Source organism: Ammodytes marinus (assembly GCF_949987685.1).
Source record: "Ammodytes marinus genome assembly, chromosome: 2".
Taxonomy (NCBI): domain Eukaryota; kingdom Metazoa; phylum Chordata; class Actinopteri; order Uranoscopiformes; family Ammodytidae; genus Ammodytes; species Ammodytes marinus.
The window spans coordinates 4680541-4708536 of record NC_137231.1 but is presented as its reverse complement, the minus strand read 5'-3'; the positions used below and the strand labels follow the sequence as shown (position 1 = coordinate 4708536).

Genomic DNA, 27996 nt, shown 5'->3' with positions numbered 1-27996 from the left:
AACTGTACCGTAATTGTCATGCGAGGCCATGACATCTTTTACGTAGATGTATCACTTGAAAGAAAAAGAATAAAATTCAAATACAGTGTTTTATTTGACTCGTCTTGGCTGTTGGTTCTTTGCACTTAACTTAAAGCTGGATCAGATAACACGGAACTTGATCGCTCCAAATGAGGATCTCTGAATGTTAATGGGTTCTTTATAAGGTGTTCATACTGTCATGTCAATGTTTTGTTTACAGGTTGCGCTGCTGCCCCCTACAGCACAAGACAAAAACATGCAGCTTTAAAATGAGAAATATGTCGATGTGTTTGTGTAGCTTTTCACTACATCCTTGTTTGAAATGGAACACTAGCAGAAACATATGTAATACATAAATAAATAATTACAAGATTGTGGTAAGTAATACTACAACATGTATTCTGCCATGCAGCGTCAAAAGAAAACAAAAACAAATCACTTGTGGCTAATTACTGTACTGACAAATGTGTTTCATTTAGCTCAATTTATTTTTCTACATTTTGTACATGTTCACATAGTGAACTAAATTGAGACAAGCAGCAACCTGACATGTGTGCATTGCATAAAAAAATCTATTTACATAAACCAAATTTTAAGTAGTAATAATAATAAGACGCAACATGCAGATAAAGTTTTGGTTAAATTTTCAAGTGGAACGTATTTCTCAAACATACGTATATCTAAAAAGCATCCAACATTGATGTATCCCTTTCCTGCATTCACTCACTATACTTTTAAAAAAAGTGCATAGCTTGAGGTTTTACAGTGCTTACTTTGTAGCATAATACAATACATCTGAATGGCAACTTTAAATGCAGTCCTAATAATCAGTGTTTGATTGAATGGGAAATCTTAGCATTGGTCTTCCTATCACTGCCATGCACAGGAACGTCACACGTTCACATCAACGTCCATCCAATCGGTTGGAAGTTTTGAAATCTAAAATATTGCAGTCGCTGAATACTGTTCTGATTGAATCTGGTATTGTGCAATATTTGGGACCATTATTGTGACACAATAACACAACATGTAGCCTATATGCAATGTTATGGGCCAGACCTGTAGCTAGTTTCACCTACCCTAACCCTATACAGTACAAAAAGTGATGTAAAAAAAAAAAAGGGTTCAACCCTGTTATAACACGTTTTCAGTGCATGGAATGCGAGTAACAATTGTAGTCCAGTCCAGTTGGTCCCTGGTTTTTTCAGACAGCGCTGTAGAGGGACACCTTTAATCAACCAGAAAACTGCCTCTGCTTCTCTGGAATGCCAGCAGCCTCTGTATGGGTTCAATAGACCAAGGGGAGTGTCCTCAGGTGAACTACTCTGTGGCACTGTGCCAGACATCAGACCTTTGGTGGAAGTACCGGCCTCAGAGCCTGAAGGGGGGAAACAAAAAGATTTCCATTTATTCATTAATTGACCTAATGTTTTGGAAATCGTTCAGAGATGTTCTGGAAAGGACTGACTTGCATTCTCAATAACATTTCAATTAGGAGATCGACACCACTCTAATGTGTGTGACATAAGAATCTACAACCAGCAGTTGGTTAGCTTAGCTTAGCATAAAGGCTGGAAGTAATGGGAAACAGCCAGTCTGTCCAAAGGTAAAACATCCTATACGCAGCTGTAAAGTGTGCTTAGTAACACAGACGATGTTGTTTGTTTAAATCCTTCAAAGGCCTGGTTGTGTTAAAAGAGAGAGAGAGAGAGAGAGAGAGAGAGAGAGAGAGCGAGAGAGAGAGAGAGAGAGATGTGTGGCTTAAATTTAACTGTGCCACACCTTGGCCTTTGCAGAAATATATAACCACGTGGTTCGCACGACAAAATACATTAAATATTAAGGCCAATTAATCAAGTTTTTTCCTGCAAAACTAAGTGAAGTTATGCAACCCTTGTGAGGAATCAGTTACCTGGCGTGCAGCTGTGTAGCCCGGGCCCTGGGGTTTAGGTCTGTTCCCTGCTGGAGGTGGTGGAGGCGGAGCTCCTTTGGGCCTCGGTTTTCCAGCCTGAAAAATGTCTAGTATTGTTAGGAAATGCAATGACAAGCTTTATGACACATATCTCAATTCAGTCTGTATATTCAAAACTGTATGTTCCAGCACATTTACCTGTGTCACTGGCATGGGCGGACCAGGAACCGGCCCTTTGTTTGAGCGGGGAATGGCTGGCGGCTTCCTCTGGGGTTGTACACTGTAGATGGAGACACATATTTTATTTGATCTGCTTCAATGTAGCCACAGCATCCCTATAGAATAGTGTGACTGTGACGATGACTTACGTCGGCAGAATGGGACTTTGACGTTTTTTCCAGATGAACCCGATCACACCGGCAATGGCGCCCAAACCGATGAGTGTCAGTACTATCCCAGCGATCGCTCCTGTAGGAAAAACCCAGTAGACATGCGTTTGGTTTTGAATGCAGCCGTGCAACATCAACTCAATATTAGCTGTGCAGAAAGGACACATACATATTCTTTCAAATGTATCATTTAGGTCTATAGGTTTATTTATTTTGCTGACTTTTATTGTGAAGCACTTTTAAGACTTCCGCTCTTGAAAGCTGCTCTACAAATAGAGGTATTACTATGTATTATAACTGATGAACAACTGCAGGTATAGGACTTACCAGGAGAAAGAGGACTTGTAGATCCATCCCTCACATTGCAGTTAGGAGGCATCCAGCCCGGCTCACACTGACACACATTCTTGTGGTTGCAAACCTGAAGAACACAAAGAGAAATCCTGTGTAACTGTATCTGAATGCTTCTTGAGCCGCCCGCTTTCCTCCCCAACTTTATTAGGAGGCGTGCCAGAATTTCCAATATAACTATATAATTAATGTGTATTTTCGCCTTGCAAATGAGGCTGATTTGGTGCCTATAAAATGTAATATTTTGATATACTCATTTTTTTGAAGTCAAACTTAGTAATCGACATTTATACCAGTGGACATGTAAAACATTTGCACATCATCCTACAGGGGTTAGATCAACTCTGTCAGTGTCCTGTCTAGAAACTTTCAATTCAGGATTAAAGCTCCTTGAATTTTTCATATTGTGGTGCTGTGTTTTGACATTTTAAGCATTAACAATATTTTTTTAGGGCTGTCAAATTAACGCGTTAATTTCGATTAATTAATCACAGAAAAATTAACGCGATTAAAAAAATTAACGCAGATTAATCGTACTTCTATATTGCCCTTTGACCCGGTGCAAAAGAGGTGAGATGATAGTGGAGCTGCACCTGTATCTTGCGGACACGGCCCGCACGGGATTAAAGAGTAAAGAAAGAAGCAGGGGAAAGGGGCCGAGGGCTCTATGTTATGGGCTGCTACGGGCAAATAAGCATGAAGGTAGGAATACGTCTTAGGACACAGAAGTTATGAGAGACGGAGAGAGAGCGAGAGAGAGAGAGACGAAAGGTAGCCTATAGGCCTACAGTTGTTTATAAACAAGCATAAAAGTGTCACTCAACAAAAATATAAACGCAATACTTTTGTTTTTGCTCCCATTTTTCATGAGATGGACTTAAAGATCTAAAATTCATTCCAGATACACAATTTTACCATTTCTCTCAAACATTGTTCACAAATCTGTCTAAATGTGTGATAGTGAGCACTTCTGCTTTGCTGAGATAATCCATCCCACCTCACAGGTGTGCCACATCAAGATGCTGATCTGACATCATGATTAGTGCACAGGTGTGCCTTAGACTGTCCACAATAAAAGGCCACTCTGAAATGTGCATTTTTTTGCTTTATTGGGGGTCTGGGGACTCAGAACCAGTCAGTATCTGGTGTGACCACCATTTGCCTCATGCAGTGCAAAACATCTTCTTCGCATAGAGTTTATCAGATTGTCAATTGTGGCCTGTGGAATGTTGGTCCACTCCTCTTCAATGGCTGTGTGAAGTTGCTGGAGACGGCTTATGGTGGAGAAATGAACATTCAATGCACAAGCAACAGATCTGGTTGACATTCCTGCTGTCAGCATGCCAATTGCACGCTCCCTCAATGCTTGTGGCATCTGTGGCATTTTGCTGTGAGACAAAACTGCACATTTCAGAGTGGCCTTTTATTGTGGACAGTCTAAGGCTCACCTGTGCACTAATCATGATGTCAGATCAGCATCTTGATGTGGCACACCTGTGAGGTGGGATGGATTATCTCAGCAAAGCAGAAGTGCTCACTATCACACATTTAGACAGATTTGTGAACAATGTTTGAGAGAAATGGTACAATTGGGTATCTAGAATGAATTTTAGATCTTTAAGTCCATCTCATGAAAAATGGGAGCAAAAACAAAAGTGTTGCGTTTATATTTTTGTTGAGTGTAAGTGTGCGATTAATTTAGATTAATTAATCACAGAGCTTGTAATTAATTAGATTTTTTTTAATCACTTGACAGCCCTCATTTTTTTTTATTCAGTTAATGTTCTCCTTTTGATGTTCATACATTTTGCATACTTTTTTTTTCAGTATTTTTAAATCTTATGCATACTACAACATATTTATTTTTCTTACCTAATAATAAATATATACATATATAAGCTAAACTGAAGGGAACTCTGAGCAGTAGCGTGTAGCCTACTTACAGCGTGGCCTGGGCATTTTGCTGAACAGTTGATACTTTTGTAAGCCGTCTCGATGTCCACACACTCATTCTTGCTGCACACCTGGGAGAGAAACGAGTCAGTGACAAAGACATTGCGTATATACTTTGACGCACCATGTAGATTTAATGATTTCAAAGCAATCATGAACAGAGAAAAACACAGTCACGGTAAAGGGCCCGCCTTTTACCTTTTCATCCCCACATTTAGTCCCGGCGTCCACCTGACCTGAGTCGTTGGGGAACTCGTCAAAGAAAACCGTTTTACAGTCACCGACCCTGACCATGCGCCCGTAATTTGGGTTCTCACTTCCTTTTTGGCAGTAGAGCTTTCCACAATACCTGTCTCTGCAAAGTAAGAAGGTCAACATATTATGTGTTTGTTTGTACTCACATCTCAACGTATTCTATAACAAAGATACTTTACTTTGATGTAGGGCTGGGCAATTCCTTAAAAATAATCAAAACCAACATTCATGACCTCTCACCAACGTAATCTTGCCCATGTTGATTTAAAAAATATATGTATTCTGTAAATGAGTAATGGTTTCGAAGATATTCAAGTTATTTTTCTACTTTTCAGATGGCAATAGGCTACTTAAGGTCATTTTCTTTGTTCAGTTATTTATTTCCCACTGTCTTTGATTTTGGTTCCAAACATTCACTTATAATAACCACAAATAATTCATAGCTCATGAACTATGAGGGCAAAAAAAAACATATTTCATAAATCTTAATAAAAGGTCAAATGTTCAATTAATCCTGATGTTGATTTAATGTCATATCGCCTAGCCAAACATCGATGAGTCTGCAAATGAAACAACCAAGGATACTACCAAGCTTCCATTGCTGAGTGTCTACCGTCCCTGTTTTACTGAGACTTACTCTCGCTGGCAGGCGATGTACGTGTCCTTTGAGGACCGTATGCAGTGACCATAGTAGGTTCCTCTGGTGTTCTGGTTATAACAGTTTGGAGGGGCCTCTACAGCATCTGAGGAAAGACAGCACATGATTACATAACATAGTCTTTCAAATGTTTTTAAGGTCTATTAGATAGCAGATGATCATCCTATTTAAAGCTACAGTGTGTAACTTCTGTCGCCCCTCATGAGGAATTCTGAGTAATTACAATAACACAGTCTTCGAATCTACATGAGGTAAAGCCTTCGGTGATCGAGCATTCATTTGAGTCCTTCTTCTCTACGTCCAGATTTTTTTCTTAGCAGTAGAATTAACAACTGAAACATTTCTTTGGCTCTTCTAGGGATTGGTCTGAGCATCTGCACCAGTGTCGGGGGGAAGGTCAACTCGGGGGGAGGTCAACTCCTTCTCATATGATACGATGGCTTGAAAGTAACCAACGTTCATTTATATGAAAAAGTTACGCACTTAGTTTTACATATTCTGCCAGTGCCAAGTAGCACAATATGTCATAATAATGTCACAAAAGTCCCATATATGAGCAGGACACTCACTCCAGCCATACATCTGAACACACTGGTCGGGCTTCTGTGGACACTTTCCGTTGATGCAGTATCCCAGGCCTCCGTCACACGGCAGGCCGTTGACAGAGAAGACGTCCTCTGGACAGTCGGCCCTCTGCCCATCACAGTACTCTGCCAGGTCACACTCATCCTTCTGAACACGGCACACCACGGAGCGAGCAGAGATCTGGGTGGAGTGGGGAGTCACACAATCAACTTTCTATAGTAGTCAAATTACACAAGGCACATTGAAAATATATTTTCATTTTTTCTCACATATCCCCTTTCAAGTTATCCACATATCAGAGGGGGTCAGAGCGCAGGGTCAGCCATAGTACAGCGCCCCTGGAGCAGTTTGGGGTTAAGTGTCTTGCTCAATGGTAGAGATGGTGGGCACTATTGATGTAATACCAGCCACCACTAGTTCTAACAACCTCCTGTCTGGTGCCGGGGATCCAACCATTGTTTTTCAACATTAATATGCGTCCCCGGTGTGACTAGCCCTCCTATTGTACTGGGGTCAATTTGACCCCACAAGACATTTCTTTTGAGGGGAAAACATGTTTGTCATTCACCAAATGGTCTGAAAATTATAGGGGTTGTTCAATACTATGCTTTTGATGATTCCTATACATTTGAAGTGTTTTGATAAAATTATGGGTGTTTTATTGAATTTTATAACACCTGTTGTACTCTGGGGTCAATATGACCCCGCAGCACACAATGGTGCAATGGGGCAAAATGTCACACTATACTGCTTCTAACAGAGGAAATACCCGCCCCCCCTTCTTCTAACGACATCCACACACACACACACACACACACACACACACCTACACACACACACACACACCTACACACACACACACACACACACACACACACACACTTCACCAGCACACACACACACACGAGCACACACACGCACGCAAGTACGCACATACACACACACACACACACACAGACCCACACACACACACACACAACACAGACACACACACACCCACACACACATACACACACACACCCACACACATGCACATACCTGTACATGAGCACACACACACGAGCGCACACACACACACACACACACACACACACACACACACACACACACACACACGCACACACACATGCACACATGAGCACTCCCCCCCAAAAAAAACACACACAGACACACACAAACAGAACCAACACCTGTGCCTTTGATGTGTGGGGTCAAGCAATGGTTAGGAAAACAAAACACATAAACAGATCGTTTCCCGCAGACTCTGCACCATTTCAAATCTTAGTCTGAGACAGGCAGCATGATCAGTAGTCAGCAGGCTTTACCTAACAGGCTTGTGAGCTCATTTTGAACCAAGTTCAACAAAATGCAATGAAGTGAATCAGCAAAGATCACTCCATAACTACCGGCCTCGCATGCAACTGAGGGCCAAATCGAGGGTGACTCACTTCTAAAAAGTACATTTTTGCAAAGTTTTACATGTTTTAATGTTGTGTTGTGATGTTTATTATGTCAGGTAAAGAGTGAGGATAAAGTTGAGTATAAAACTGAAAAACTGAGGTTAGTGATTATTTATGCTTTTTGCCTTAGAAACAGTCAAACCAGGCGAGAACTGACCCTGCCTGGTTTGACTGTCTAAATCCAAAAATGCATACTTTTATATAAACAAGGTCTGTTGGCCCTAAATTAAAAAACTAAGGGAAATATTTGTGGTAATGGGTTGGACTCAAGTCAGACTAAAGGTGTAACACAAAATGAATTGATAATTTATACTTTATAGGCTTTAAAAAACAGCCGAACTGGGCGGGGTCAATATGACCCCAGAGGACCATGGGTGTTTGTATTTGCTCCTATTAAAAAAATCTAAGTGATTCAAAAACAGTTTTTTCACTAACCTTTGACATAAGCCACTCTCTAATGAGTCATATAGTCAAAATCATGTTAGGGATTTTTTTTTTTTTTTTTTTTTAATTTCAAATCGAAAAAATTGTATATTTTTATGTAAACAAGGTCCGTTGGCCTAAAATTCCAAAACTAAGGCAAGTATTTGTGGTAATGGGTTGGACTCAAGTCAGAGTAAAGGTGTAACACAAAATGTATTGACAATTTATACTTTAGGCTTTAAAAAAACACCAAACCGTTTGGGGTCAATATGACCCCAGAGGACCATGGGTGTAAGTCTGTCGGGAGTACATTACGAGGGCTAGAGACTCCCAAAGTATGAGAAAAAAACACCCCTAATCTGTTTCCCAAAACAACAGTCAGATTTATATCCCCTTATGATGTCATTAGGGGGGAAGCCACGCCCCCTTATTACCCTTACACTACCTACACCTGTGATAAGGTCTCACTGGCAGTTAGATTAAAACCAGAAGTTAGATTCATGGCCAATCAGCAGGCTTAAAGAGACAGGCTCTAAAACTGAGCGTTTCAGACAGAGTCTGAAAGGTGGAGATTCAGCAACGGCACCGTGAGAAACATAGAAGGTTTTTTTGGACACTACACCATGAGCAGTTTCTAGTAGAAAACCAAAATACAACTTTGAACGTGACTCATCAGTATCCAAGGGGAGTGACAAGAAGTATCGTTCCTGAGTGCAGGAGGACTTGCAGAAAATGCAGTTTAACAGTGTTTACCTATGAGCAGGATTTTTTTTTTCTGGAGCCAAATTTGTATTATTTGTACCACCTGAAATGCCCACTAGAGGTCGCAGCAGATCAAATAATAAGAGTGGTTCACAGTAGCCTGCAGCGGAGAGAGATCTCTCAGCAAACACATCGATGTTTAGACAAAGATAATAAAAGTCGTTGAAACTGATACAACAACATTGATGATTTCATATTGACTCACCTTGCAGTTCTCACAGCACTGGCCTACCGCACACTGTGAGCCCTCTGTCAGGGTGCAGGTGGTGGCGTTGCAGCACGGGTCTTTGCACTCCTAGAACAACACAGAGATCATCATGGTTATTGTTTCTCTAGCATGTTGTGTGTGCTACACTTCCTTGTGCTGTATTCCCCTCAGGAGTGTTCCTCTAGTTTCTGTTTGTTTTTGAGTTGTGTGTCTTTTTTCTTCTTTTCATTTTCTTTTGCTTTCAAGTGCAGGCCTTCTCTGCCCCTCCAGGAGTGAACATGTGCACCGTACAGATACTGATACAAAATGTGATTTGAATGGACAGTTTATGAGAACTATTACTTGTGTTGAGGCGAGGCACCGGAGGCAAAAACATTGTTTTTTCCAGCACTGTCAAATTCGAGATGTTTGGCAATTTTGCTTCCACAACTTGTCTTATTTCACAGTATTATAAATAAAAGGTACATTCAGGTGTTTATTTGACTAAACCTTGTCTGTTTTACATCTGTGTATTTCTCCTATATAACCATTGATTTTATTTTTAAATAGAGGGGAGGGGGGGGGGGGGGGGTTAGAGTGAGCTTGTGTTTGAGGCAGCAAAGGGCAGAACAGGTCTGAACACATCCACTGCTCTGTTGCTTGTTTTGACTCTTGTGTTTATCGCTTGTAAACATCAGATGTGAAGTTGGAATGTACACAAGACATCAACACACATTTTGCTGGAAGCTGGAAACGAGGGTGAGTAAACTGGATGTGAATTGGGATTATTCAAATCGATCCAAATCAACGCAATACAGATTTTTTTTTTCATTTAGAGATAGTGCAACGGTCTTAACATAATAAAGGCTATACATATAATAAATAACTATGAAAATCTCTCACACACACACACACACACACACACACACACAGATAGAGACACACATTCACACGCAAAATGTGTGTGAAAATACTTTAAGAGCAGACACTACACAGCCAGAAAATGAGGGGCTAGCTAAGGTCAATCATTAAAAGAGTTTAAACATCAGTTCACTGTGTTAGTTCCCATGGACGTATCTGATTTGAGACACTTTTTTTAGAAGAGGACTCGAAACTGTGCAAAAAAAAATGTGTTGGTGCATGTTGGTACAGGGCAGGCTTATTCTTATATCACACCAGTGCCAAAGCAAAACTAGATCCGACAACACAAATCGATCCAGAAACACACACACACACACACACACACACACACACACACACACACACACACACACACACACACACACATTTGCAGGTATTAAGGCCATACAAGCGGTTTTAATTAAATGACACATTATAATAATTGCCCTTATTTTAATACACTCCTTTTGCAATTGGACCTTTTTCCATATACTGTTAGTTGATTCATTTGGGCAACAAGGTTAATTTGTTCACTATGACCTTCAAGAAAAGGTGAAAGTTGGAGAATGCATTTCTCCCATAGGAATCTGTGGCAAATGGAATTCAAGTCATTCTGAAGCGAGTGCTGGTTTGATTGATATACCTCCACAGAGCCACAGTCACACTGCTCTCCCTTCTCCACGAAGCCGTTCCCACAGAGCGGTGGGGCCACCAGGCTGTTGTAGTCTGGTATGTCCAGCAGGCAGCTGGGGCTGCGGCTAGTCAGGTAGCTCTCATAGTGGCTGCTGCTGCAACTACTGAAAGTCCGGGGAATATCCCAGCTGAGGAGGAAGAACAACACACTTTCATTGTTAACACCAAATTCTCTGATCTACACTTCTGTTTCTGCCTTATTTGTCCTTTCAACAAATGTTGACAAGAAACTGGAAATTGGAGTAAATCTTCCAATCAGAGCAGGCTATTTGGAAGGCGGGGCTTAAAAGAGACAGGAGCTTAAACGGAGCATGACATTCAGAGGCTGAAAAGAGGAGATATAGCAATGGAAAATGAGCATAATATGTAATAATATGACTATTAATAGCAACGTCCCACTTAGCAATCGCATGGTGACAGCGAGCCAGAATGTGCATTACGAGGACCTTGAAACCAAAGCAGTTAAATCATAATAATACTATAACTATTATTATGTTATTATTAACCCCTGTGCTTTTCCTACCTGTAGAGAGTACCCCACCGATTAAGCCCTTCAGTTCATAACAGTGCCTGCTTATATCGACGCACCTTTCGTTCGAGACATCCTAACGACTTCTCTCACCTGAGAGCTGCGGCCATGATGCAGCTATCCCCGGAGCAGACGCAGCCACTAGAGTCATCGTGGTTCATGCCCAGGTTATGGCCCATCTCATGAGCCAGAGTCGCTCCCACTGCTATGGCCTGGTCATTGTGATCCTGAGAGGGAAACATACCATAAGTCATATAGGTGAAACTCTTTACAGTCAGTGAGAATTGTGTATTTGTTTGAAGCAAGGAAGCAACATGATAAATCTTTTTTTATATAGTTTCCTCAATCATGATTTGTATCTGACCACAGTGACGTTTAGACTGAAGAGAGCCTGAGAAAGTTCCTGTATTAGTGTGGCACAGTGTAGACGTGTGCTGCACCGCACTGAGTTTCTAAACACCATGTGAATAAAGTCACACTTCCTCTGTAAAACAATGGATAAAAAGTTTCAAATTATTAGGAAAGTCACTCGCGAAAATCATCAGGGAAATTTGATGGCATTATGAAGAACGGTTCTAAATCTTGGTCATTGAAGGTGGAGTCGGCTAAGTCTGTAGAACACTTTCAGCACAAAATCATTTTCTGAGCTGAAAAAAAAATCTGGTTTTAATACACAGCCTAGGCTCTGTAAACTGGTATGTAGTAACATGCTAGCTAAGGTGTATTTGCTTTCAACGCACACACCATAAGTAAAGGTAGGAGGAATAAAAGATATAGCAACCAAATCAGAGAAGGAAGGAGGAGCTCACCTGTATTACCCCTACAGAGTGACCGGAGCAAAGAGTCCCAATGAAAGCCAGTCCCACAGTTGCTCCTTCAAAGTCAATGCCACTGAAAAGACAAGGAACGAGAACTTGGGAAAAAACATTCAGATAAACTATTTCAATGCCGTTACATCCATCCATCCAGTTCTCTATTCATAGTCCATATTACATCCACAATTTGAAATCACACAACAAAATAAACTCAAGTAACACGTGGTTGGATGGCAGGCATCAGCAGATATGTGGCCTTCATTTGGTTACTCATTTTGTTCATTGTGTCTTGATTGCATGGACAGTAAAACCTTTTTCATGATTGTGAAATGAGTGGCGAAGTCAACATGTACTAAACTGACATTCTTTAGTTTGTACAATGAGACAAACTAACTAAACTAATGCAATTTATAAAGCTTCTCTTCCAACAATATTTTTGTTGGCCATTGTTGTGGTTGGTGGAAAGTTTTCTGCAACCAACAGGTTTGGAACAATTCTGCTCTGGTTAGCCAAAAGTAACAATGGCATACCTCACATACCCCGTGATTAAAGTGAAACACACACCAGTGTTTATGGGCCGTTAATGATACATAGAGGAAATCTGTCCTTCTTTGGTGAGACTTTCCCCTAAGCAGGCTTCTCTCTATATCCTCCTACATTTGACATGAATTTTAAATATAAATCTATGACGTCAAATTTACGTATCCAAGTTTTTGTCAGAAATTCACAAGCACAAGTTACACAAGCACGTTGTGGAAACTATTAGAGTGAGCGTGAGTCAGCATGAAAGCAACAGAAATCTAAAAAAGACATCTCTATTAGAGGTGGAGTCATACATTCTGGAGAATGTTTTTTAAAATCAGTGAATATCTACTATGGCTCTGTAAACCAGCATGTATACAGAGGGTATGTAAACAATGGGGGCCCACCATAGCTAGTAACACGCCCGTTTACAGAGCCTAGGCTATGTACACACAGTAGGCTATGGAAAGGTAACAGATCGCGAGAAGATATTCACTGATATGAACTGAAACTGATTTGGACAACAATCATTATCCAGGAGTGCTGACTCCACCTTCAAAATTGTTTAAGATCATTTTATTTTGCATTTTCAAGCTCCATTAGACAGTTCAGAGTTGAAATGTGGAGACAGAGAGAGATGATCTGCAGTAAAGGTCCACGGGTCAGACTCGAACCTGCGACCACTGCAACAAAGGCCGGTATGGTACACGCTATCCACTACGCCACCGGAGCGCCCTTCAAACATTTTTAAATGACCTTCCATAATTTGGGGCCAAGTTGTGTCTAATAAAGACTCTTCAAACCTGATGAGATGTGCGTTGTCATGCTTTTTCCTTTTGACCAGCTCAGAGTTCCTCCACCTCATGAAAGCGTCCAGGTTGGCCCCGGCCGGCGGCGTGACCGAGATCAGGTCTCTATTGGACCAGATCTCCAGCCCCACCAGAGCAATGAAGGTCCTCAGGGGCTTGTATGCCTGCAACCCACACACACACTTAGAGCTTCAAACACTTCATTTTGTAAGCCTCATAGCATAATTGCCTAAATCATATTTACTCTACTCTACTTTTACTCTACATCTACTCTATTCTACATCTACTCTACTCTACATCTACCTTTCGTTAGCCTAATAGCATAATTGCCTAAGTCATATTTTTTCGGGTTATAGAGTAGGGTAAAGTAGATGTAAGAGTAGAAGTAGAATAGAGTAGATGTAGAGTAAAAGTAGAGTAGAGTAAATATGATTTAGGCAATTATGCTATGAGGCTAAATTTTAAAGCATTCTGGGGAATTTTTAACCACCAATTATTTGTAGAATGGAAAAGACAATATTCAGGTTCCCCGGTGACACAGTGGCAATGGAATATAACGCTTACTGCAAGGCTCTTAGAGATTCTGTATTGCTTTCAAATATTTACTCCTGTATTGTCTAAAACTTTCTGCACATTCAAAACATAATTTGAGTTTTTCTGAAATAATGTAGGGGAGAACGGGGTAATTTGTCACATGGGTTGGATGTCACATTCGTTATATCTCGCCACCAGAGCGCGCTAGCTCTGAAATGTTGATATAAAAAAGGTCCAGAATTGGGATCAGAGGTCACATACATAGACTTCCTTGGAGGAAGACAGCTGCATTTCAGGTGAGAGGATGTTTTGTGTTTTTCATGTCAAATTCAAAATATTTTGCTTCTCAGTATTTTTCTTCTAGGCTTTTACACAATGGGTTTATAACAAAACACTTGTTACCCTCAGAAAGTGTGAAGGGTAAACTATAGTTTAGATTGTGGTTAGCAAGCTAATTAGTTGTCAGATGGTTGTTGACCTTGATGCTAGCAAGAAATTCAAGTTGGGGTTGGTCGTCAAATTTTTTGGGGGGTTGGTTGTCACATGTTATCTCAAGGCTGCAGCCAGAAAAGGAACCCAATAACGAAATAAATTGTCAAGCTGTATCCTCACTGACACCCCAGAGAAGGAAGGAATAGAGCAGGAAAAGGCAGCTAGCAAGCAAAAGAAAAAAGGGCTACAAAATCAAAACAACCCAGTGCATCCCAAACTAGACCAGCTGCCAAGGCTACAGAACGTTATGTAGGCCTATTTGTCAACTTGACAATGCAATTAAACATTCAAATTTGGTTCTGCCTCCTTGCTTTCTTTTTAAGATTTTTCCCATTAAGATAACATTGTGACAAACAACCCCATAGTGTGTGACAACCGACCCCTTGATGGGGTTGGTTGTCACAATGTGTCAGAGTGTCTTTGATGGTAAATTACTTCTTCATTACAATAAGTTGGAAAAAAAGAGAGACACACATTTCTAGCCAACACCTTACGCTTCAATTTAATGTAGGAATGGCTATTGACAGATGTTTTGGTGATGAGCAATTCTCACTAGAGTAAAAAGTGTGCCTACTTACCCCGTTCTCCCCTACATCTCAACAACAAATCTATGAGTGAAGCAATGAGACCTTGTTAAAGCGTTATAGGCTACGTTTGAGTCTAGAGAAGCGACTCTAAGAGGTCCCATATCAGGCACATTACACAATCTTATTCAGAAAAGAAGGTGAAGTGTGCACTTTATTTCATTTCGTACACAAAGTCAGACCAAATATGGAAGCTTTCTGGTCTGTTGCTCAAATACAGACATTCCAAGAAAAATGATCTACTGTGTGTATGATGCAACGACATGTCATGTATGCCTGGGAATTTCAAAAATAGCACAAAAGCCCTTGACTCACCATGTTGACAAAGTTGACGACTTCAAAAATCTTCTTTCTCAGCTTGGTCTGATCTCGCTTCATCTTCTCGTACTGAAACGGCATGTAGCATGTCCCGTCATGTCAGAGTGTTAAGCCACATCCTATGTCTCAACAGCTGATTCATTGTTAATTGCCCACATGATTTATGACGATACAATGAGTTGACCCATATTATAACTATATGGGATTCTATTCTGAAGCAGGTCAAATAACCCAAAAAACTTTCCCATCACACAGAGTTAGCGTTACTGCCATCAGAAGGACTAGTCTGGTCATTTTAAAGCTAATATGTGTGGACTTCACAGGAGTTTCCCATGTGTATTTCTTACCATACGGTGATCAGCAACAAGGAAGAGTTCAAGGTATTTCTGTTCCCGGGCGATAGATCTACCCTGGAGGGCCAAACAAGTAAACCAGTTATTTCTTGTTCAAAGTCTCTTCAAAATTGCCATATTTGTCTTTTCAAAGTAAATCATTTGATTAAATGATGTGTTTGAATTTTCTTTGTGTTCATATGATGCCACATTTAAGGTGAGACACCGCAGGCAAAAACATTGTTTTTCTTAATCTTCTTTCATACGAGTATAAATAAAAGGTCCAAAATGAATATTTAGGTGTTTATATTACTAAACCTTTTCTGACTGTGTCTATATATTTATCCTACACAAGCATCATTAAAAGCCACTATCTCAACACGTTTAAGACCTGTATATAGTATTTTTACGATTTATAAAATAAAAAAGGCTGTAGCCTATATCAAAAATGTATTCTAATACTTTATAAAAATAAAATAAAGATTTGAACATCTGGATTATTAGTTTGTATGGAGGTACAGTATACAATTTGACTCATTGCCAAATTTGATTATTTATTTATTTAATTATTGAAACATTTTCTGAAAATATTGTGGTACAAAAAAGAATTGCTTGAATGTACTGTAATTGATGAACTTGTAAAGTTTTGTGATGATATCTACATTGTTTTGTTTTTTTACTCCTATCCAACCTGCAGTGTTTGGCCTGATTAACCTATGAGGTGCAAGTGTGCTATGACAGCTATGGTGTCACTGACCCCAGATCTGGAACTACGGGCTGTCGGGGGCTCAAAGTCGTCGTTGTAGCTGGTGTTGGTGACGCCGCAGACTGCAGGCGTGGAGCTCCGGTCATTGAAGGTGGTCACATTATGATCGCCCTCATCTCCACCGGACAGGGGCTGGATCAGGTAGCGCTGGGCTGAAGTCCTGAAGTAACCTCTGAAACCAAGAGGTCCTGCAGGTTAGACTCTGAGACACATTGCTTTGGGGGCAGACATTAATAGAATACCATGATATCCTTTCACCAATTTAAACATACTATCTTAAATCTAACAAACTCTAACTGTTACTGTTTTTATTAGGCCATATTGTACTTTTACCAATTTAATTTAATTTCCAGCCACTCTATACCTCTGTCTAAAATGTTTCTCTTTACCAGCTTGTTGTGTATTTGATGTATTTGCATTGTATATTGTGTATGTATTGTTGTTTTTGTTTCTCGACGTCATTACAAATGAGGGACAACTCTCAATGATATCTCGAGTATAAATAAAGGTTAAATAAATAAGCCGTTTGGTAGAGCCACACCTCAGTGAGCAATGCCAAAAGACAATTTTTTTTTCTTTCTTCAGAGAATAGGTAAGCTATCTGATAAACATTCAATACGCTACATGGCTAGTATAAATATTGAACTTGAAATAGATTTTCCAAAGCTTTTTTTTTAATCATTTGTATACGGCCCATTCCACCAAATGGGTGACATTTGCATGTTGCAATTCCTCCAAATTAAACTTCAGATTTTTAAATGTTTCAAAGCTGAATCTCATAACACATATATTTATCCATCCAAAAAATATATTGGTCAATCTCAGGAAATTGTATTGAATTTTTAACTTGGTTTATAATATATATAAATGTATTAAAGTAACATAAACATGCAAATATAGATACATAGGGTCCATTCTAGTAGCATGAGTACACTCAGCACATTCTGGTGATTTATTAAAAAGTATTATTTTAAAAATAAACAAATAACATTAAAGAAATAATTTAGGTAACAGGACTGAACGTTCAGATATACCTGTCAACTTTTGTTACAATATCATCCAATATACTGGAAATAAAAGGGGGAACCTACTTTTGGTCTTCCTATGACCTATCAAAAGAGCTACAGTGCTCATATTCCAGTTTAGCAAGGACTTTTTGTAATGTTGCAAAGATTTTAGAGCGTTAAATGTGTTAGGGTAACAGGACTGAGTATAATCCTGGGGACACAACTAAAATGTGTATTTTAACTAAAATATTATGGATTTCTGATGATAACATTTGCATTGAAGCATATATTGAACATAGAATCACACAGCAGTGAAAACATTTTAAGATTTCTGAAGGAATTTTTCATTATTTGTCATAGTAAAGTGTTGTGTTAGAGAGTGGGGACAGGTTAAACATGCTATTTTTCAGTGTAAACTGTAGTTTTTATCAGTGTTATAAAATACATATTCTAAATTCACATTCAGGTCAATGTGGAAGACACATTGCTTAATACATTAATGTATGTTAGATTTCATTTTCATGCAAATGTATAGCTTTGAAGGTTTGGGGACAGAAATGTCACCCATTTGGTGGAATGGCCCATATATTGTCTGTGATGTGAGGCAGTCAGTAGGCCTTGTCAGCTAGTTTATTGTACTTTGTAACAGGTCAATCCTTATTTGTGAAATCAGCTAGGCTAATTAGCTGTCTTTCATATTACGTAACAATGGATTACAGTGCTGTGTGCAGTTGAATGGGGCTGTTCGGTACGGCAGTGTATTGATGCCACTAGGGAACTAGAAAAAAATCATATAATTAAAATATAGCGTGATAATGATTGATCTCATTATAGCGTGAGAAGGATTTTCACCTTATAAAGTGATAAGAAACACAGCAAGTTAATACGTCATAGTTTTAATGCAGCTTTACTTTCGACACCTGCGCTTCCTGTTTGATTGCACTGTTTGTGTGCTTTTATGTGAGGCTTATGTTGTTTTTATGTTCATTGAGCCATAACCTGAAGGCAAGTTTCTGTAGACAATAAAGTGTTTTGAATTTGAATGGAATGGAATTGGTTATAACGTGATACTGAGCGTTTTCTTTTCACCGTTGTGCCATCAATACGCTTCCGTAGCTCGAAGTGACATCCCACTGTGAATAATTTATCAATGGAGTGTCAGTCAATATACATCTTTCAGCTTTTTATTTTAGATTTTGCGTCCCACAATTTGACTGTTTTCATCGAACACTGTATTCAACTAAAAGAAAAACACGATTCACCATGTGTAAATGGTACTGCATACCTGGCACCAAATGAAATACCAAGGAGCTAACTGGTAGACAGATATTTCTCTCAGGAGTTGGGGGAGAATTAAACTAAAATGCTGAGGGTAAAAAGAAAGTGAATATCGGACCCACATTTGTCAGGTGGACAGAAAAAAAATCCAACATTGCTCTGTATATGCTACGATTATAAAAGGTTTGCCAAATCAACCCCGATAATGGAAAATGGTTTTCAGAACTCAATCAGCTAAGTTCTAAAAAAATAATAATAATGAAAAAAACTGCCTAGATAGGCATTATCATTATGAAGAAAAAAAACATGTGGAATTGGAATATTTTTTGCATGATTTTAGGACATTCTTAGAAGAGTACAGTTGAGGAGAGGATGGTTTGTGTGTGTGTGACTCACCTGAGTCCATCACATGTGCTGATGCTGACAGATGATGTGCTGTCGTTTACAATCCTCCCATGATAGTAACAGTGATCCTGATGAAGACATGATGATTATGACAGGTTTATCAAATAAGAACATTCTATCATTTCGGAACAGTCCGAAATGTCTTTGATTCATTTTAAAAACCCCTTGGTTTCGAAAAGGCAACTACATATCATTTGAGGTTACAGTCTCATGTTGAATAGGGAACTGAAAATCGCCTACAAATGCGAAACACTTACGACGTCATTAGGAGTTGTGGTGACTTGAGTCCCGTCTTCCTGGTAGTAGGTCTCAGTGTAATCTTTGGTGAGTAATTCACTGATGATAGAAATTTATAAATATGAATGACCATCGTGCCAAACTATGTGACATCATGTTTGATATTGTAATACATAGCCTACGAGGTTTAGGGTTATGGGAAAACACACAGGATATTCTCATTGAAAACAACTCAATTGAATTTGTTTTTGGACGTGTAAGATTGGAAAAACAAGTTTAAAAAAAAGGGGTAAAACACGGAAGTTGCACCGAAACATTGCACAACAAGGACTGACTCCACGTCTTATTGTAAAAAAAACCTGCCTTGTGTCAGGCATTAAGATCCAGTGAAGCAGCTACAGTCAGTGGATATATTCATGTGTCATCCTAAGTGACGTTCTTGACTGTTAAGCCTTAATAAGTGACCAATTTAGGGAAATAACAAACTTACTTATTTTTTTCTAGTTGCATTTCAATGTCTCTTCCTCCCACGGTCATTGCATACTGTATGGTTTCTGGCCTGAGATTCTGTGAAAGATGGGAAATTGTGCTCTCTGTAAATCATTCTTATTTCACCTTTCCCAAACCTAGCAACACAACTGTAGCTTGATTATGTAAAGGAACAACAGCACGGAATAGACAAACCTACCTCTGTATCTCTTTTTCTAACAGTGTGAAGTCTGACGGGTCGTACCACCTCGTAGTCCCTCACCTCTTCAAAGTCTGGACCATGGCTTTCTGTGGAGACACAACATCACTTTGTGATGACAAAGAATTTGCGTATTTCATCTCCTAGAGTATTACAAGGAGGTAGAGTCAAGCTTTTTTTAATGGCGTAATAAATAAATTCTATGCAGAATTGTTATCGTTATTAACTGAAGCTCCAACCTCCTAGAGGGTTTGCAGCGCTGATAACAATATTACGCTACCTGCTGTTTCTACCTGAGTTCATTGCCAGGTAAACATTGCTGAAGGTCACATTTTGCATTTGAGTAACAGGAAAATAAATGTTTTTCATTCAGAGGACAGTCACTGAACCAAAGAGATGGAACTGATCCCTCTCTTCTCATTTGACTCTATAGGTAAAACAGAAGGTGCATGGTCCATACTGTATAGCTTTGGCTTCAAAAGCCTCTGTTAAGGAATAGTTTGACATTTTGGGAAATGCATTTATTTTCGGAGTTCAGAGAGTTCAGACTTTGAGAACCTAATCAGATAAGGTGGTAACTGTTGGTTACAGAACATAAGGCCAACTGATTGATTGATCCAACTTTCTGCCAAGCATTTCGGTCAAGTTTTCTAGCACAAGTGACCTTCTAGCAGAGCGGAAGAGATTAAATTCCTCTTTAAGACACATGAAGTGATGGCCCATCTTGTCATTGTCCCATCCCTTTGTGCAAATAAATCCAAAACTCGTTCATATGTGTGCCATGGATGCAATGGTTTCATTATCACTTTTTTTTTTTTGCTACTTCATCATTAACACTTTTACAGTGTAGTTTACTCTCGAAGACGCCAACCTCCTTTTTGAAATATTACCAAAACCTAAGCTGTATATTGGCAAAATGACTTCAGCTTTACAGAGCAGACAGTTTCAAAGAAAGACAGAGAAGAATAACTTGCCATCCCTCTGGGCTTTCTGGCTGTAGCTCAAACAGTTGGGCGCCCAACCTGTGCAGTATAGTTATGGGATTTTCTATTGACTCTGCTTACCAACCCATGACACATTAATATGAAGTGTGTAGAGTGTCAACAACAGTAGCTCTAGAGTTCTGTCACAGCAGCCAGTTAACAGTGAAGCGATCTCTTGATAACGTTATGAGCCCTGGAACACAGAGGGCTTTGTGAGTGCATGTCTTCATATCAGACTGGTCCAGTTAAAGTGTATTTTGGTTGTACCATCAAGGGCGTAATTACCATTTGGGAATGTCTATTTCTGCCCTCGTCAATATTATACTTTGAATATTCCCTTTCTCCTGTGGAGCCAGATGAGAGCAGATCTACGGTGATAAACTGAGCTATTCTCACTTATCTGGACCAGGTTTCTGTGGTTGCCTTGCGCTGAACTAGTACTACCACTTCCTTTGTATGTTTTGGTGGGTTAAAAAAAGGAGAATAACCTGTATTTTTAGTTCAAGCTACGATTCTTGAATAGAACACAAAAGTAGCCATTTAACATAAATCAAAGATATGGCAGTAAAGCACCGAGCTCCTTCAAGTAAAAATACAAATACAACCCTTCATATGACCCTCAATTAAACTAGATGGTTTTAAGTAGGGTTAGTGCATGAGTAAGTACTGCGCTAGATTGATTTAAATGTAACTCAAAAAAATAAAGGTAAGGTTTTCAGTATACTGTAAATACACTTCTTTCTTTTTTTACACCATGCACCTCTGTTTCTGGATCCAATTTTATGATCTTGTGGAATTTTTATAGTAGTTTTAATTGTGATTGTATTATTGCACTGTAACTGTCAAAAGTAACGCTTGATCTAGATTTGACTGAACAGACGCAATTCACGTCCAATTCAGATCAAGTCCAGCTTCTTTTGTTTTGTGTTCTTTGTCGATTTCATCAGTTCCTGATTTGGAGATTTAGAAATGTTCTCTCTGAATGGATCCCACCAACATAACAAAAAAAAGTGTTGAGCGAAACTGGTATTTCCTAGTCAATTTACAGTAAGCATCTCCAGAGGATATGACTAAATCACTCTTGAGTCATGGTTACCTGTGGGCCAGGTACGCAGTAGCACCTGACGGGGGTGTGTTGACTTTGTTGTGATCCAAAGTCCACCTCTGTATAGTGTGTCAATGCATTTCCCACTGGTAACCAACTCATTTGTTTGACTTGTGAAGCATTATTAGATGGTGATGAGTGTGTATACAATGTAGCAACGTAACAATTATGTGTCAGTGCTAAACAGGACGTTACACCATGCACAATAAACAGTCACAGTCTGCGCGAGATATTCCTTTCCAAACACATGTTGCACAAACATTAGGTCTGGTTTCACAAAACTGTACATTACATTATCACTGGTGTAGAGACGGTCAACCCAGCTTAAAGTAGATCAACTATTGTTAAGCTGAGGCAGATATCATTCATTATACTATAACTGATGGAACTTTCATAGTGTCTGTACGTCTTGGAAGAAAATCCACATTCTATTACTTTGTGGTCTAATTATTATATCACTTAGGTATTAGCTCAGGTGTTTCTGACCACTTTTCTATTTTGTGCTCAGGAGTGTATAAAACCCACAAGTCAAGGTGCTTTGCAATGAATTGGATAGGACAAAGCAATAGGCTTTAGTTATTAATTAGCCCCTGTGCCCGAGTGGAGGCAACAGTATCCGGTGTGACTTACCTGAGGGCTTGAGTGAGGCGTTGAGGACAAGGAGCCACAATAGGAGGGTTGGTGTCATGGTCCGCGTGCAGGCCAGTCCCTGTAACAGAGCAGAGGTGTTGCTCTGATCAGGCTTTATGCTTGTCTGTCTAGTCTACCTGCCTGCATGCATGCATGTGTTGCTGCTCTTTTGCGAGGCCACACCTTTTTCGCTTGACCCTCCTCCTCCTGTCACAGCTACTTCCTCATTGACAAAACACATTCACAAGCGTGCTCACAACCGGTCTGAACACGCTTCACTTTTTCAAGGAATGCAAGTTCAGTCCAAGCTGAACTTGCCATCCCTTTACCTTAAGTTCAAAGACATACCTGCCTGTCATGCAGTCCTCAGGATTGAATGAGCAGTAATATAGACATGAAGATGACCTACATTATTTCTGGCTGTAAATGTCCTTACCTTTTTTGTTGCTGGATGAAATTTTTCGCCGCTTCTTCTTCTTCTTCTTTAGCCCAAGAGCCATAAATCAGCAGTTCTGCGTCATCCTGGGTTTGTGGCGGACTGTCTGACTGAGTGACTCACAGTACGTTCATTTCCAAGTATATCAACAGTTGCCAAATAAAGGCATTGAAATTGAGCTTCAACTTGTAGCAGTTTGGAACCTCTGTGCCCTCCACTTCTTGTCGCTCACCCACTGAACACAGAATGCTTGGAGTTCGGAACTGAAACAAAGTGTCTGAAGACAATAAGGCCAATGTACACGCTCCCTCAGTGGCATGACAGGGACATTTCAGGACACTGGCTGGACAGTGAGTGTGTGTGTGTGTGTGTGTGTGTGTGTGTGTGTGTGTGTGTGTGTGTGTGTGTGTGTGTGTGTGTGTGTGTGTGTGTGTGTGTGTGTGTGTGTGTGTGTGTAGCAAAGTGGCGTTTGAATTAGCACCACAATAGCTCTCCAAGTTACAATCAGTTCATGCAGCTTTTCTACTTTAAAGAAAAGCTCTTATTTTGTCTTTTTTGTGACGAGGCACACAGGAAAGTGCACATGCTATCTGTTTACAGTTTGATGGCAATGGTCAGAATAATATTGCTCCCACTGAAAACCCCTCATGGGTGGGAAGAGAAAGAAAAAACACACACAGTCCCACAGAAATCTCCAAAGAAAAAGTTGTAAAACACTCACTGGAATACATAATCCCCATTTATATTAAAATTGCTTCTCAACATTATTTTGATGTTGCAGTGTCATGATGCTCACCCATGCCATGGTCGAGGACATGACCTAACTGAACAATCGCTTCACTGTGAGTGCAGTGACCTCGAATGTCGTCCAGATATGCACTCTGGGTAAAAAAAAAAGAAAGAAAAAAGAATGAATTCAGACACTGTGGAATCCTCTTTGATACTGTTTGCCAAGGGATGGATCTATCTAAAACCAACATAGACATGCTCATTGGGGTGGTAAATTGGTTTGCTTATGTTCTCCTGTTTGCCCTAGCTGCAAGGAGAGCCCCTCCTAGTGTAATTCCTATGTAGGTGATTTTGGGCTTTAAGTTTATACAAGTCTGAGTTTAGTGGTGACATTTCAAATGTATATTCAGAACAAAATGCCCTGCTTTGATGCAGTGTGCCATAATAACAGAAAAAGGGAATTGTCTAGAGTTAGCATTCTCAGCCAGGCTCCACTTGGGCACAGCAATGTTTTGAGCTAAATGCTCAAATCGGCATCAAGAGTGGCACAGTGTTTGGCAAGTTTAATGTTTACCGTGATTGCCATCTTAACGTAGTGTTATTAAACCCCCAAAGTACAGCTAAGGTTATAAACCAAAGGAATAATTGTGAATTTAATAAGCAAATGATAGCGCTATAAAGACCACTATAAGATCACCAAATCTGTTAGAATTCCTCCCAGGAAGAAGTGTCCACAAAGGTCCTGACGAAGTAAGAGGAACATATGGGATTACCTCATCATTATAATAAGATGTTAGCAGGCATGAATGTCTCTTTAAGGTTTCATAGAGCAATGCTGACTTACTTGTGGCTGGTCATACTGTATTATAACTTAGCACACAACAGGACTGTAACTTTTGTCTGTGAAAAGCGCTATATAAGTGGAGTCCATTTAGCCTTACCCTAATTTTTCCTTTTCCTTTTCCTCACATTTCTATATTGATTTACTTAACCCTCTGGGCCTGTTATAATATTAGGCACACTTGTACCGCTAAGGTCCGTAAAATGGACATTTCATTTAAATAGCTATAAAAAATATTATACATTATATTTTTACCTTGTTTCTTTTGCCAGTTATTTTCCCCTACATCTGACTTAACTACTGATATAAGATACTTATAATTTTTTAAAGATTTTAACCCTTTTAATGCCAGGTTTTGGTCATGATGCCATCGTATTTTAGATGAAAAAAAAATGAAAAAATTAATTATTTTCAATATAGGGGAGAACGGGGTAATCTGAGCCACTTTTTACATTTGCTCCCCTCTAAGGGAGCTAAAATGATTTATCACTCAAATTTACACATTTCCCATTGATTCAGGATGTTTCCTAGAAATGGGCATTAGCAGAATTTTTTCAAGACAAAGGGCAGTGAAAATATGATTGTTTTAAAAAAAGTTGTCATGTGGCTCACTATACCCCAGCTGTGGGGTAAACTGATCCACTTACTTTTTCCACTCTGAAACTAGCCACACATTCCAGAACTAATGTCGGACTAGTAAAAGAATGATGGGGTTTGGTCAATTAAGCAAAGCAAATTTTCTAAACACTTGAAAGTAACTCTGAACAAAATCAAATACAACACATTATAATTCAAACGGTTTTAATAAGATTCAAATGAAAGATATAACTAGTTAGATTAGAACACAGTCTGGGGGTCATAACACAGGACCCTCAGAGCCAGCTAGTGTCTGGGGGTCAAAGCATAGGAAAATCAGATCCAGCAAAAACAGCCTGGGACTCAGAACACAGGAGAAGACCCAACTGGATTATAACATCAACCTGTCATACTCTACAACTAGGCTTACTCTACATTCCAGCCCTGAAGCTTACAGGGAAAGATGAGAAGGTGCTCTTTCCGTGTGGTTGTCCCAGGTCGTCTTCCTGGTGTATTTCCTTGGCATGATGGCTTTTCTACAATGTGTATGACATTAAATTAAAACATATGTTATGTAATATTACATTAAAATATGTTTAAGACAGTGTCTCACTTTCCCCCACAGCATTTGGCTCACTTTCCCCCACCACCACAGTTTGAGAAAAAACTAACTCTCTCAGCATTTCATATTATTATAATCCAGTTGGGTCTTCTCCTGTGTTCTGAGTCCCAGGCTGTTCTCGCTGGTTCTGATTTTCCTATGCTTTGACCCCCAGACACAAGCTGGCTCTAAGGGTCCTGTGTTCTGACCCCCACACTGTGTTCTAATCTAACTGGTTCTATCTTTCATTTGAATCTTATTAAAACCTTTTGAATTATAATATGTTGTATTTGATTTTGTTCAGAGTTACTTTCAAGTGTTTAGAAAATTAGCTTTGCTTAATTGACCAAACCCCATCATTCTTTTACTAGTCCGACATTTGTTCTTGAATGTGTGGCTAGCTTTCAGGATTCTAACTGTTACAATATGTGTTGTTATGGTAGTTTCAGAGTGGAAAAAGTAAGTGGATCAGTTTAATCCCAGCTGGTTCACTTTACCCCCTTGATTTTTCTGGTCTGTCTCAGTTTACCCCACATCATGAGCCACATGACAACTTTTTTTTAAACAATCATATTTTCACTGCCCTTTGTCCTGAAAAAATTCTGCTAATGCCCATTTCTAGGAAACATCCTGAATTAATGAGAAATGTGTAAATTTGAGTGATAAATAATTTTAGCTCACTTAGAGGGGAGCAAATGTAAACCTTTTTTTTTTGTTGTTGAATTATTAGGCCTGGAATATGTCAATTATTAGCAGCAAAACTGATTTTTAGGCATTATTATTTTGTGTGCAATGTCAAATACTCACACTCGTACCGCTAAGGTCCGTAAAATGGACATTGCATTGAGGTAGCTATAAAAAATATTATACATTCTTTTTTTTCAACTTTTTTTTAGCCAATTCTTTTCCCCTACACCTGACCTAACTATTAATATAATATATTCATACAATTTTAAACATGTTAACCCTTTAAATGCCAGGTTTTGACAGGATACCACCATGTTTTAGATGGAAAAAGCTGAAAATATTCATTATTTTCAGTATACTACATGCAAACTCTATTTTTATGTGTTGAATTATTAGGCCTGGGATATGTCAATCATTAGCAGCAACACTGATTTTCAGGCATTATTATTTGTTGTACAGTGTAATAAATTGACACTCGTACCGCTATACGTAAAATGGACTTTCAAAGAGGTAGCTATAAAAAATACAATACGTCGATATTTTTCCAACAATTTTAGGCTTAATTTTTAAACCAACATCAGTACTAATCATAAATTGAGTTTCTGTGTTAGGAAAATAACCTCATCTGCAGTCCATCTACATTTGCCATTCTTTTTTTGAACAGTGAATAGTGAACCAGCCAGGAACAGTGAAACAGGAACATCATTGGCTTAATAAAATTCGCAAAGTGTGTATGAGAGAGAGACTGTGCGTTTATGTGTGTGTGTGTGTGTGTTGGGAGGGGGGGAGTGTATATATGTTTGTGTGTCCATGACGGTTTTCATTCACTGTGTTCCATGTGTAGTTTTTCATGCAGAAGTTCCATTAACGCGAAGCAGGTGGGTCCCTGTACTATTCCAGTGGCAGCAGGAGTATATCGCTGTGTATGGGTGTTGGTAGGGCCCAGTGAATTCTCCACTTCTGAAAGTCAGAGGAAACATCCATAGGTCATGGATACACACACACACACACACACACACATACGTGCACACACACCCACATACACACATACTCCTCTGCGTTAAAGCTAAAGGGAGATGGAGGGGGAATTGTGACAGTGCCATCTAATGGAAATAGCATGTTTTTTCTCCATATGCCAAATATGGTCATAATGACGTAATATGGTGGAGAGTAGTAAAAATGATAAATTTCAAAGTAGAAGCCCAGATTGACACCCAGATATAAGAAAATGCATCAATTATGCTTTAATGGCAGTGAGTTGAAAAAAAGCTGTTTGAATGGGTGTTAATGGACGTTTTATGGACCTTAGCAGTCTGAATGTAACTCTTGTTTGTATACAGTGTATTTTAGCCTTACTGTAAGAGCTGAGCTGGAAATAACATTATCATGTAAATATACACTTCCTTACCAGTTGTCATGCCATTTGCATGAAAACAGCCAAAATTACTCAAAAAAAGAAAAATGAAATGTCCGGAAAAAAAACCTATGTAGTAGGTAGCACACAAAAAAAACCTATGTGTTAGGTAGCACAACAAAAAAAACT

The 27996-nt window shown here is 39.3% G+C and overlaps 1 protein-coding gene across 2 annotated transcripts; it reads right to left on the bottom strand.

Moving 5' to 3' along the window:
- Positions 1-104: 104 nt before the first annotated feature.
- Positions 105-23117, bottom strand: adam28 (ADAM metallopeptidase domain 28). 2 transcript variants are annotated; one of them, XM_080042260.1, is made up of 23 exons: positions 23020-23117; positions 22584-22662; positions 19866-19954; positions 19668-19744; positions 19198-19276; positions 18932-19008; positions 16242-16422; positions 15500-15562; positions 15150-15221; positions 13219-13388; positions 11888-11969; positions 11172-11305; positions 10500-10677; positions 8975-9064; positions 6109-6304; positions 5519-5624; positions 4825-4981; positions 4617-4697; positions 2650-2743; positions 2302-2401; positions 2132-2213; positions 1934-2029; positions 105-1399 (listed from the first exon to the last, which is right to left on the bottom strand). In XM_080042260.1, exons 2-23 carry the CDS (start codon positions 22639-22641, stop codon positions 1367-1369), a joined length of 2295 nt encoding a protein of 764 aa, XP_079898386.1. In that variant the 5' UTR covers positions 22642-22662; positions 23020-23117; the 3' UTR covers positions 105-1366. The 2 variants fall into 2 exon arrangements, with proteins under 2 accessions (XP_079898386.1, XP_079898385.1); XM_080042259.1 differs by lacking the exon at positions 23020-23117 and having other exon boundaries at positions 22584-22697.
- Positions 23118-27996: the final 4879 nt, after the last annotated feature.